Genomic DNA, 12,629 nt, shown 5'->3' with positions numbered 1-12,629 from the left:
TGCCCCAGGCATGCTCATACTCTGCTAATAGTAACATAAGCCTCAGAGAAAGCAGGAAATTTTGTATGTTTACTGTCAGGTAAACACATTAGAAGTTGAAAGCAATGAAATGGGCTGCAAATTCACACCCCAGAATGTTTTGAGACAACTCCTTTTTATAACCAAGATCCTGAGTCCTGAAAAGTGAAAGAATAGTGTAGAATGAAAACCAAGGTGGGCCATATATTCCAGTTCTCATATATTAATTAGCACAACTTTGTCTTTAAGTCATGTCCTGCTGTCTAGCAAAAGGATGCTAACACAAAGATATCCTGACCATCAGATCCTCTCTGTGTTTAAATTTTGGTTCAGGCATCTCTTAAAAACAGGTCAGATAATTTCTCTGGATGGAAACAGGATTATTCCTGTAACTAAAGGAATTTACAAGGAACTCCTGATAACAAGAAACTGGCTGCTTTTCACTTGGCTAGGCATAGAATCCTCCAAAAACATGCAAAGCCCTGTCAGAAATACCTCTTTATTGATTTTGTTGGTCTCTGCCACCCGATCAGAGAGCACAGAGTTCTGAACTGGAGGTGCTGCCATGGGCTGCATGGCAATCAGCTGGATCTTGCTTGGGACACGTCTGCTGGCATCTGAGGAACGGGACATCCTATCCACATGTTCAAAGATAGAGGCTGAGGAGTGCTGCTCGTTTCCACTGCTGGTCTGAGGAGGTCCTAAATGATCAGAACCAATACAGAGTGAAGCAGTGCTGCCATGGTTAGCACAGTCAAATGTTAAGCTCTACAGATGCTGTGCTACAAAAACTATGCCCTGTTTTCCATCTGTGTCTAATTTGCCCTACAGGCCTTCCAGCTGACTCACATTTAGTGTACAACAAGTTTACCCCGTGGTTTGCAAATTATAAACATTTTCCCATTATATTTCCAGAAGGTGAGCTGTCATTCTTTATTTCTGTAAATCAAGCTCTTGGCACTTGCACACCCCCAAAATCTCAATCTACTTTCCTGCATAAAAAGCTGTTTAAGTACATTCTGCTAATGATTCCTCTTATCAGTACTTAAGAAGATGCAAATTGCTCAAATGGGGGTTCAAAGAGCAATGAAAGATGTCTCAATGCAAAATGCATTTCTTAAGTGATAGGAGTGATACAGGAACCAACAAAAAACCCCTTAGAAATCCACACAAAATATAAAGATTTTTGGAGACATTTTACTGATTAACACTTTTAAAGCAGATTTTTTTCTCTGTGACAGGATAAATAGTCACATAATAATAAGCAAGCTGCATTAATACTGTCATGTTGTAATTTCTTGAAGAGGTTAAACCAACTCGAATAAAATCAGCAAAAGACATTATAAAAACCAATATGCACAGAAGTGCACCCAGGTCCTGCCAACAGTTAATTACTTCAATAGAAATGGGTCATCTCCCTCAAAAGACTTGAAATCTACAGGATCACCCCAGTGATTTGCAGTTAAGCACAGATTTAGTAATTTTTTTCTGAGTTAGACCTAAATCAGAAACTGTTATGCAGATGAGGCTTGCAAAAGCTACTGGAAACTTTCAAAATAACTTTTTGTCTTATCCATGTGATAAAGCCACACATTCTCAATCCGCTTTTCACCATGAAATACAAGAAATGAGAGATCAAGACTAATGACTCTCCTTAAGAAGCAACACAACAGTGTTGAGGGACATCAACAAATACGAGCAATGAGAGATCAAGACTCGTGACTCTCCTTCTTATGAAGGAACACATCAGTGTTGAGTCCCACATCTTTCCACAGACTTCTAATAAAGGAATGTGGTTCTCAATATTCAAATCAGCTTCTGATACAGAATCAATTGCTGATCAATATGATCCACCTACAACAGACAGGAAGGGAAATAAAATAGTCCCTGCTGTGATGCTGTTGCAACATGTGCTGGTAATGCAGGATAGGGTTCAGAAGAGGAGTGAATCCTATCTTCTGTGGAAGATCACAGTAGATGACTTGCTCCTTTGCCTCTTCCAGCACAAGGGAGCAGGACCAGAAAGGAATAGTATGTTTTATCACATTCACAGCACACTACTTTGGGGCTGGAGAGCAGTCTGGCCACAAGTTAAGCAAAATCCCTATTCCTATTTCCAGACTTGATCAAAGTATTGTCAAACATACACCTTTACAAAAGGCATGCATCATTCATAAATGTGATTTCTCTGTACAAGTGTTCTTAAAAAGAAGGTAAACAGCTCCATTCAAGACCTCTGTGCCCCAAATGTTTTGCAAGACACAGAGCCCCAATGAAACATATCCATCTCTCTTCTGCAGCTATTTCTATCATCTTAACCATATGCTGTCTTCACAGCCCCATCTTCATGCACCTCTCAGAAGTTTGCAAGAATTGCCTCTCACAGGGAGGGGCACAAGATATATTAAGGACTTAGTGTGAACTTCTCAGAGCAATCATGTAGTCAACAGAAATCTGAACTTCTGCATCCATCTTCTCCAAACATTAGTCATTTTGTCCTCACTTTTTCACTCTATCAGGCACTCCCAGGCTCACTGACCTCCAACATGAAATTGTAAGGGTATTTTTGTATTACTTGGTTAGTGAGGTCCAATATTTTCAATTACACTGAGCATTCACTCTGAATCTTTATAACATCATCCATAACTTTCCCTTGTACACACATAAACAAGTGCTTGGCAGGGGCCTCTTAGTTGAAAGGGTTTTTAAGCTCATTTGGTAAAACAGAAGACCCACTGAAAAATTTTGGTAATAACATACAGTAACATTGTATGTTATTCCTTTTTACAGAAAAGATACACACAAAAACCCCTCATATGCTGCATATGACCTTTAAATCCTCTCTCTGTGTGTCTAAACCCAATGTGTCTATAAATACAAACCAAGATGGAAGCACAGAAAAGTAGATAAAGTCAGGAACAGAGTAGCACTGTATACATACAACAAAAGGAGAAATGGCTTCTAACACAACATAAGAACGAGGTCCTGAAGAAGTTTTGACAGAGAGAATAAGCACAATTTCTCATTTCAAAGTTCTTCTATTACACTATTATTCACATTTAGAAAATCTTCCTTATAAAGCTATTGGATGGAACTACATGAATGAAATTTTGATTTCAGAATAATTCAGCTGAGGCTAAAGAATAATGGAGAGGTACTTAATACCCCAAGACTGGTCAGATCATGTTTTAACAACCAGTCCATACAGGTCACACGCCAGGATCAGTGTTCATCACTGCTCCCTGAGTTGAAACCATTAACTGAAATGTCAGGAAGCTGTGATTTCACATGAAAAGCAATACAGCTGGAGACAGAGAAAGGCTACTGCCTCCTGCACCCTTGAGACACAGCAACCAAGGTGCATAAGGCCTCATCCAAAATCAGATAAAGTCAATGGGATTCTTCAACTCATCCACTGGTATCTTAACCGTGCCAGAATATGCAATTAGAGATAAATGTCACACAGTTTCTTTGCATCCCAGTAGGTGACAATCCTAGGATGCAGCTGATGACTCATTTACACCCACCAGTGGAAAGCAGCAGAGCACAGAAGGACAGACAGAGGGCTGGCTATTCTAAGATGGTCAGTGCTATCAGAGGATACAGTTCTTATTTTATCACTAGATGTGTTATACATTATCAGAGACAGCAGCAGCTTCCTCCTGCCCTATGTTTGCCATGTCTCAACCCTGGCAGAGAAAACACTAGTTCACAACAAAATATTTGTGTTTCTTTGCAGGTAGCTCATGCTTTTCTTGGGCTTCCAGTTAATTAATTCTACATTAGTTCTAATATTATCTCCAACGTGTTTTATACAAAGCTGGTTTCAGGACCAACAGCTGCATTAGTTTTGCTTCTTTCACAGTGATGTTTTCCTCAATAATTTGAATGAATTGGGAGGAAAAAAATTAGAAAAATGTGCTGGATTACTATAATTTGTGTTACTGAGACTTTTTTTATACTTCAATAGCTCAAAAGCAGTTTTATTTTCTTAGACTCAGAAGACAAACTCTTCCATCCTTAAGACATAATTGCAGTTACCCCAACACCCCTATTCATATTTGTACTCAACTACCAGCTCTGGTTACTTACCCACTCTGTTCGCTCCTGACAACATAAAGGAAAAAGAAGAGACAACACAGTAATTATGACAAGTAATTTAGCTAGAATGGCAACTGGAAAAAAAACCCCACAGCAGTAAGATAACTGCATTTACTTTTGAATGAAATGCATGAATTTGGATCAAACTGCCAAATCTCAGCTGCACAAAAAGGGAACTGAATCTCCCATTTAGTATAGAGCTCTCTGCAGACACTGCCTCAAATTCTGAATGCTAAGAATAGTCCCTATGATCTGCAAACTAGGGGCACCAAATGCTGAAAAAATAGTACATTTTCCCCAGTGAGGGCATGATAGGTAGAAAGGACACATTTTACACAGTCTCCTTGCTGCCTTTACCAGGTAATTCAGATGCAGCAACATTCTACACCAAAAGGAAATGTTAAATGTTACATAAAGTTTTAAGCCAGAAAGAAAAAGAAGAGATGAATCTGGAGTTCCCAGGTAAAAAGAAATGGGAGGGAGAACACTAAAACAGAGCAACAGAATTCAAGTCAGATAGGTTGGAGGAACTCAAACCCTCCTGAGATGTTTTCCCATCTTTTCAAATATATAAATATATCTAATATATATCTATTAATCTAATATATATCTATATCTAAAATATATCTATTTTAAAGTACTTCCAAGAAAAATAGTGGCACCTTAACTGGAAACAAGATGGCTCTTTCTAAAAAAATACCAGTGTTATTTACACAGCAGCACTGAATTTTGATCTTTCCAATGTACAATCATGCAGGCATTTTGACGATTGAATTCCAACTCATTTGTAAAACACTGATCTCTCTGGTGTCTTTTTTCTTTTTTTCATTTTCACTTTTTCAAAGTTACTGTTACAGACACACCCCTGTGGTCTGCAGTCCTGCTGTGACCTCTGCTGCCCATGTAACTGTCTGCAGTTCTGCTGCCACGGGAGACACAATTAGGCCAGGCTGGGCAGAGCTTTGCTGGGGGTGTGTGTAGGACAAAAGGAGGCAAGATGCATTCCTGCTAAGCCATTTGTTTCAAAAGCTCGCTGGAATGAAAGGAATGTACAGCTCCCCAGTTTCAACAGAAGAAACTAAACCAAATATGAAGGGATTTTCTGCGGCAAGGAGCAGAAAAATCAACGGCCAAAGATGAGTTTAGAAAAGTTACAGCACCAAAGTAACTCTTCAGCCTGAGTAAAGCAGGACAGCACACAAGGAGGGAAAAAAAAAAAAAGGAAACAAACCCTTCTTCACTGCTCTGCGTGGCTTGCCCTCGTTTGCAGCAGTTGATGGTCTTGCACTTTCTTCTCCCGTCTCTCTCCCACTGGATTGTTCACTTGCTGTGGATTCAGCATCTGATGGCGAAATTCTGCCACAAACACGACAAAACAAACAAACCAACATGTAACACAAGTTTGCAAGGGGACATATTTGTCACACACAAAGAATCTTGTGCTAAAATACCTTGTGAAGTCTGCTAAAATTTTCCTCTGTTTGTAAGTAAATGTATAATGCATTACCATAGCTAAATATTCATTGTCACGATGTTACTGTTGTTGTGTGTGAAACATGACTGCAACACAGTTCACATGTGACAATATTATTAAGTAATCTTTCCTTTAAAATACACTACAAGAAAAAGCTCTGCATTTGTAGCTAGCAATTTACCTCTCAGAGAGAAAATAATTGTACTAGGAATATGAAACCCACATACGTAACTAGTCTAACATTCAGCCTTCCTAATTTGGTGCTCTCTTGCTAACAATACAAATCTATGTGGATATTTCCCTGACTAGTCAAATGTAAGGCAAATCAAAAATGCTTCTTTTATGTATTTATTCCATGCAGTCACAAGATTTTTAAGAACATTTGTTATCTAAAAAAACCACCATCTCAGTGCTCACAGCTCTTGTAGGCAATATAGAAAAATACCATGATCTTCAGCTGTGAAATTATTCTGATAATATAAAAATAGAAAAAATACAGGGCCCACACCACTGCCTGACACCAAAGCCTATCTCTTCACATGGGATCAGCCTTTGTGATAGATTCTCTAGTGACCACTTTGTCCAGTGAACACTCATATTCTATTCTGGCAGGGAGTTAAATCATGGAGAGTGTGCACATGTCTGTGCACCAACCTCATTAGTGCAGGATTTGCTTGGTCTAGATGGGTATATCTGAACTACTGACTAAGATAACTATATGCAGCCTGACAAGTCCATTGAAGTTAAATCGACTTCTTGCAGCTCTGAATTCAACTTCCCCTTTTCTCCTCCCTAAACAATGCCCTGATCTGCAGGACTGTAATACTAATGTCACATCCCAATTAAAAAAAATAATAGCAGGGAAAAGAGGATAAATGGTCCTCGGTGAGCTCAGAGATCTGCATCACTGCATCTTTTCCTGTGGGGGAGAGGGTGTGCAGAGCTATCACCTCCATCACCTTTGTCCTGGTTCAGCAGAGTATGAGGCTGGAGCTCTGTGTCCAGATCTCCTACTGACTTTCTGTTTCATCTCATTGTGCTTTGCATTGCCCATGATACTCCTTTCTCAGTGTATCCAAATTGCCACCAAGTAACAGGAACATAGATAGTGTTGAGTCAGCATCAGCCATTTCTTGTAAGTCCTGAGGAATATGCATTTGTATACTCTCAAGTCAAAACAACAGGTCCAACTCCCAGCTGGAGCCTAAGGATGCTGAGCTTTCTGAACTCAGCTGCTCTTGTTTGTTGTTTCCTACAGACACAGAACGTGTACTCACATCACCACTAGATTTCCTGGCATGTAACATACGATCCAGAGCTGAACTGTGATGAACTGAGCTCTGTATTTCCTCACAAAACATCAAGCAGCTAAACCCAACACAACACAGTATGATACCATTTCACATTTCAACTTCTGCCTGGGGGAATAAATGTTTCAAATCACAAGCTGACACGGGCATGTCGGCATGGCAGGGAGATGATGGCAACATCTCCATAGCTAAGCCTAAAAGGAAGATTTGCTCTCAAGGGAATATGAGGGAGAAGAGGGAGATTCTCTTCTGAAAACATTTCAAGTGTCTGAACTACAGGTCAATGACTCTCACGTCTGTGCCTAGGGAGATCATGGAGCAGATTGTCCTGGAAATGATGCAAAGCCACATGAAAAATAAGAAAGGGCTTGGTGACAGCCAACATGGCTTCACTAAGAGCAAATCACACCTGAATTACTTGGTGGTCTTCTACCACAGCCTCTCATTAGAATGTTGGCTTCTGAAATTTCTCCTGCTTAATCTTCTGAATTATTCTAGACAAAATACGGTAGCAACCCCAAATTTAAACTTATTTCTTTTGCTTATTTGCATATAAATATAGATGCCTTCCCTTCATCCACGTATCATCTCTGTCCTAGGCCACTTCTGAACTTTTCAAAAGAAACACAGAAATGCTTGTCTTTCAGATTTATATTACTTTGTTTCAATTTATGTAAGCTACACCAAAACTAGTATAGCGCATTTTTCTTCCATTATTTTCCAGTTTTGTCCACCTTCCACTGTACCACTGGCAGTCTTCTACTTACAAGGCCTGCAGGGATTTAGGAAGACAGGCTTAGCTTCTGGAAGGGGGAAATTGAGCTTCAGGAAGCCCACATAGAGAAGATGAAGCAAGGATCTTAAGACAACTGGGGCTTTAGAGAAGCACAGAGGGCTGAACAGAGGAGCAAGCTGTGCTGCAGAGACCTGCAGCCCAGTCAGAATCACCATTAGTTTCTTTCTAAGCTCATCCAACCCTGCTGTTGATTGTTTGCCTTTTTTTTCCTCCCACAGTGCAGTACCACATATGATATAAGCACAGGGAATGCAGAGCTGGAGACAAAGAAGTGTGAGAGTGAGGGAAAGGAAGAAGAATTACTGGAAAGTGTAGTTCAGAGGGGGTCTTCTCAGAGTTCCATTTTTTCCCCACTTTTTTTTTTTTTTGTGCACAGATCCATCTCTACTGCACAGCTTTGTTCCACCATGTATCCTACAAACACAATTTTTTCTAGCAAGGGACAGTCATATCATGTGATTATTGGAAAACGTTAGGCAAATTCTGCTGATGGTTTCAGACCCTTCTCCATTTGCACAGCTGTGAATTACCATTCCTTTTTCTGAATAAGAGTAATTTGCTATGAGACCCCCCAGATAATCATATATAACAACATTTCTGCATCTTCCCTGAATTTTGGAGATACAGCTTAGTTTTGGAAATCCTGACTCCTCGTACATGTATTGATCACTATTAATGGGATGGAAATACATTACCTTTGTCAGTGGTTTTCATTTGTTTTTAACCACCTGCTGCCTTAGTGGCTAGAGATCACAAAGAGACTGCACTGCAAAACATACACTTGGTGTTTCCAGTGACCAAGCAAGGACTTGACTCCAGTCAGCTCAGCAGTATCTTAAATACCCCTCTTAACTGGGCATGTTCCCTTTAAAAGAAAAATGAACACTAAATTCTCAATCTTGTACTAATGAGTGGCGAGGTGTAACCATAGTGGTGGCTCACTAGAAAATGTGAGTTCCGGAGCTCTGGAATAGCTCTTTCCACTGAAATTGCCCTAAAAATACAGCAGCCCTTAATAAACTGTTGTCTGCTGCAATTTGTTTTTATCTCTGTGAACTGACCTCCCTCTGTGTCGAACAGTCTTTGAAGGCTTTGTGGAAGTCTTGGATTTGGGGCTGGGCACATCTCCGTTCTCAGATGGGGTTGTGTCCTTAATAGGTCCTGGTAAAGGAGCTGGCTCATGGATAATCAGGACATCATCTTTATTGTGCTGGCCCAGATGCTGCTTAGCAAAATCAAAGCCTTTCACACTGGGGGCTTGTAGCTGTGAGAAAAGAACAAAGACAAGAAACAGGAACAGTGAGTGACAATGAGTACAAAGGCCTTGGTTCAGATCTGCAAACAATGGCCACTGAGAGGATGGTCAGGCCATGGCAGTCTCAGGAAGGAACACGAGAGCACTAGGGAAAAGAAAAAGAAACTCTCCACAATTCTGTCACCTTACTGCAGTATATGATACACAGTTCAAAATTCCAAATCAATAAATCTAGTTAAAAAACAGACTTCTGACGCTGCTACTGTTTTTACTGCTAGTTCTTTAGATTTAATCATTGTGTGGGGAGCTTTTTGTGTACTTATGAGTGCAAGGCTGTAGACACCTGTGTACAGACGGAAATGGCCACCACCACCAGGTCATATTTCCATTTCTTCCAACCAAAATGGATGCAGGATTTTAGATAATTTGAATACTGTCACTGCTGATCTTTCTCATTTTGAGCTCCCCAAATCTGGGAGTGCTTGTACAAACACCTAGTTCATCTGATGAAAGATAAACACTCTGCAGATCTGAGTTAAACAGCAGCCTGGCAATGACTTGTCAGCCAGTATTGATGCCTCCAGAAAAAAAATGAAAATCTGAATTTTTTATGAATTTCATACTGAACAGACAGAGAAATATACAAAAGGATTTGGGATTTAGAGAAATTATCCTAAAGACCTTATTCAATAGGCATCTTGCTTGAGAAAGACACAGAATTCAGCCTTTTACTTTCATAACTGAATTTATAAAAAAAGCTAATCTCACCTTATCAATGACTTGATTCAGACTTAATCAAGGCTCCAAGTTTCAAGCTCTCTGCTTATTTTTTGGGGGCTTTGGAGCAACTGGAAGATCTGAAGAACTAATTAAAAGAAAGTTTTTCCTCAAACCCCACTCAATTTCATGTTGTTTAGAAGTTGAAAGCAGAAAGAAACGTTGACAACTTCCAGTTGCAGAAGCACATGCACACTAAACCTGCTGCACACCACAGGCACAAAATCCTCTGTGTGCTCCCAGAGTTGATTTCCTGCAAAGTGAAGCAAGTGCTGGAGTGCCTTGATGGGTGCATCTGGTTCCAGATGTTTAAATGAACCCCTTTTCATAAAGCTTGGCATGCCAGCACAGCTAACTGCAAACACACTCCTCTGATACCATGCCAAAGATAAGCTTGCCTAAGGAATATTCTGAAACAATCTCTTCAAAATATTTTCTCAGTAAGCAAACATTTTCCAAATGTTTCTTGCACTCGAGCAAGCTGCCTGTTTAAGCCAGTAGATGGCAATAAAAGCTCTTCTGTAAAATCCAACAGTTTATCTGCTGAGGTTTTGGAGTTAATTTCTCACAAAATGAGTAAGGTCATTATTGGAACAAATCTGGATGTCTTCTGCCATGTCCATTTGTCCTGGGCTTCACAACAGTCCCTTCAATTCAGCATTATGGATGATTTATTGAATTTATGAAATTTATATTGAATTTATGCAAATAACTGCAACCACTGATTCATAAAGGCACCAGGGAGCTACACCAGGGAGCTACACTAGCTGAAGGTGTAACTGTGTCTCCATTTTTTTGAGTCACTGTCATCTAGTGAAGCCTTCCTGAAATTTTCTCCCTTTCAGATGTTAAACATTTCTCTTCAGGACTTTGCTTACTTCATAAAACCCCACCCCCAAAACCCTCCAAAAATCCCCATCCCCTTCCCCAAACACTTCTGAAGACAAACTTTTCACTTCTGCTGTCCGAATTATCAGGCCAGCCTGCACCACTACTGAAACTTCTTAGCTACCCCACCTCACTTAGGGCCTATCTGAAGTTATGTCCATTCTCCTAGAAGATACTCCTGTGTATGACATTCTCCCTTTGAGCCTCCAGTGGCTTCCCTTCTTCCACCCTTTGACACTCCCTGCCTGCCCAGCCCTGCTGCTGCTTCCCAATGATCACACTCTCTGGTTCACTGCGTTCCCCTCCACAGACTCCAGTGTCCTTAGCCCAAAGATGATGACATTCTTTACCATGTGCTAGGCACAATTCTTCCACAAATCAATCTGGTGCTTCTCTACCCTTTTCTTATCAACCTGCAAAGTTACCACTGCTTTTTGAATAGTGTGATGGGTGGGGTGAGGAAGGACAACTGAAGAGACAAACATTCCAGGAAAACTGGAGTTACCAGGATGGTTTTACTAAGATTGCTCCATGTCTGAAACATGAACTTCAACCTATCCTGGAGTCATTCCAGCAGACTGAGTTTGTAAACCTGTTTGGGAGTAAAAAACCATACAAAAATATAAAATTTTCATTTTTTTTTCAACTTTAAATAGTCTTTTTCATAGTTGCAGTCCAACATGACCTTTTATCTAAGCACAGCCACAGGAACAGATATATTTATGTGTCCAGGCACATGTGCCACAGCATATGTATGCGTGAATGTTTATCTGCAGACAGACCACACATCAGCTGAATTAAAAGGCTGTCAGTACTGCAGAGACCAGCACTCACACTGTAAGAAATGGCAGTAAAGATTATCTGAAACAACCACCAACGACTGGATCCTCTCACACACAGGCATTGCAATAAAGTCTTGAGTTAGAACATCATAAACTCAGTTCTTCCAGAAACCCTCTTGCTCTCTCCCACCCTGCTGGATCCTTGGCTTAGACTGGCCCTTCTGCTGTTAGTCAGAGCTGGGCAGAATGTAAGAATGCTATCTGCAAAAGCAGGATCCCCATCTCATTTCACACAGAGGCTGGCAAGCCCCACTGAAAGGAGAAGGGGATGCAAGATGAGTCTTTTATGCATGTTTACAGCTATGGTGGCTGAGACTTTAGAGTTTCATGGACACTGGCTGGCAACAGAGGACTGGCCAAGCTCAGCTATCATCACCCCAGGCGCCACAGAACCTATAGCTATATTCCTTATATATATATATATATATATGTTCCTTATATATATAGGTATTTCCTTAAGTTGGAGCCAGGTAAACTCCTCAGCTGGTGTTACTCTTCCCTTGACAAGCAGAACCATTCTCTCTGCTCCACTCTCTCTTCCTGCCAGCTGCCAGTGCCGGTTGACAGCACCCAAGAACCTGAGGCTCATCAGTCTTTACACTTTCAACACCTGGAGTCATAACAAGCTCTGTGTAACACAACGGAGGAAAAACACTCTCAGCTTTACAGGACAGCTCTACAGACCTCATAAGCACAGAACTGCTGTAATCCTCTGACAATTTAACTGGTAAATCTATAACAGGGCTTTGTCAACCCCATGCAAACATTTTCCTAAACCTTTAAAACTTAAGCCAGAAACTGGCAGCAAAAGCATTTCCCTCACACCAAACAACCTTCTTGTTCTCTTCAACAACCTACACCCCCTAAGGCCCAGAATGTGCACTAGAGCTTCTCCACAACAATTTTTAAAATTCAGACCGAGCATTTCATTTTCTCTTAACCTTGTTCTCTGGAAAACAAACTCTTCTTCTCATCTTAAAAAACAGTTTCAGTATCAAACTGATACTTGAATGGAAATGGGCTGAATGTTTCAAGTCTTACAGAGTTCTGTACAGCCAAACATTTCTAGATATCTCCTGCTAAAAAAAACTTCAGATGGCACTACCAGCTCCAGCCAATACAAAGATTGTATGCATGTATGTATGTGTTTGTGCACATGAACGAAAAA

At 40.4% G+C, this 12,629-nt stretch overlaps 1 protein-coding gene across 3 annotated transcripts in view; it reads right to left on the bottom strand.

Annotated features, from left to right (window-relative positions):
• KIAA1549 (KIAA1549 ortholog) overlaps positions 1 to 12,629 on the bottom strand; it is a 141,987-nt gene that overhangs the window by 18,923 nt on the left and 110,435 nt on the right. For all 3 annotated transcript variants that reach the window (XM_066549631.1, XM_066549633.1, XM_066549632.1), the window contains exons 11-13: positions 8,761 to 8,963; positions 5,351 to 5,475; positions 514 to 719 (exon numbers count right to left, since the gene is read on the bottom strand). In XM_066549631.1, the coding sequence (XP_066405728.1) occupies positions 514 to 719; positions 5,351 to 5,475; positions 8,761 to 8,963 (534 nt within the window). The remainder of the gene's footprint in view (positions 1 to 513; positions 720 to 5,350; positions 5,476 to 8,760; positions 8,964 to 12,629) is intronic.

Source organism: Molothrus aeneus, chromosome 5 (genome assembly GCF_037042795.1).
Source record: "Molothrus aeneus isolate 106 chromosome 5, BPBGC_Maene_1.0, whole genome shotgun sequence".
Taxonomy (NCBI): domain Eukaryota; kingdom Metazoa; phylum Chordata; class Aves; order Passeriformes; family Icteridae; genus Molothrus; species Molothrus aeneus.
Note: the sequence above shows the minus strand (reverse complement) of the source record. Positions and strands in the feature narration are given on the sequence as shown.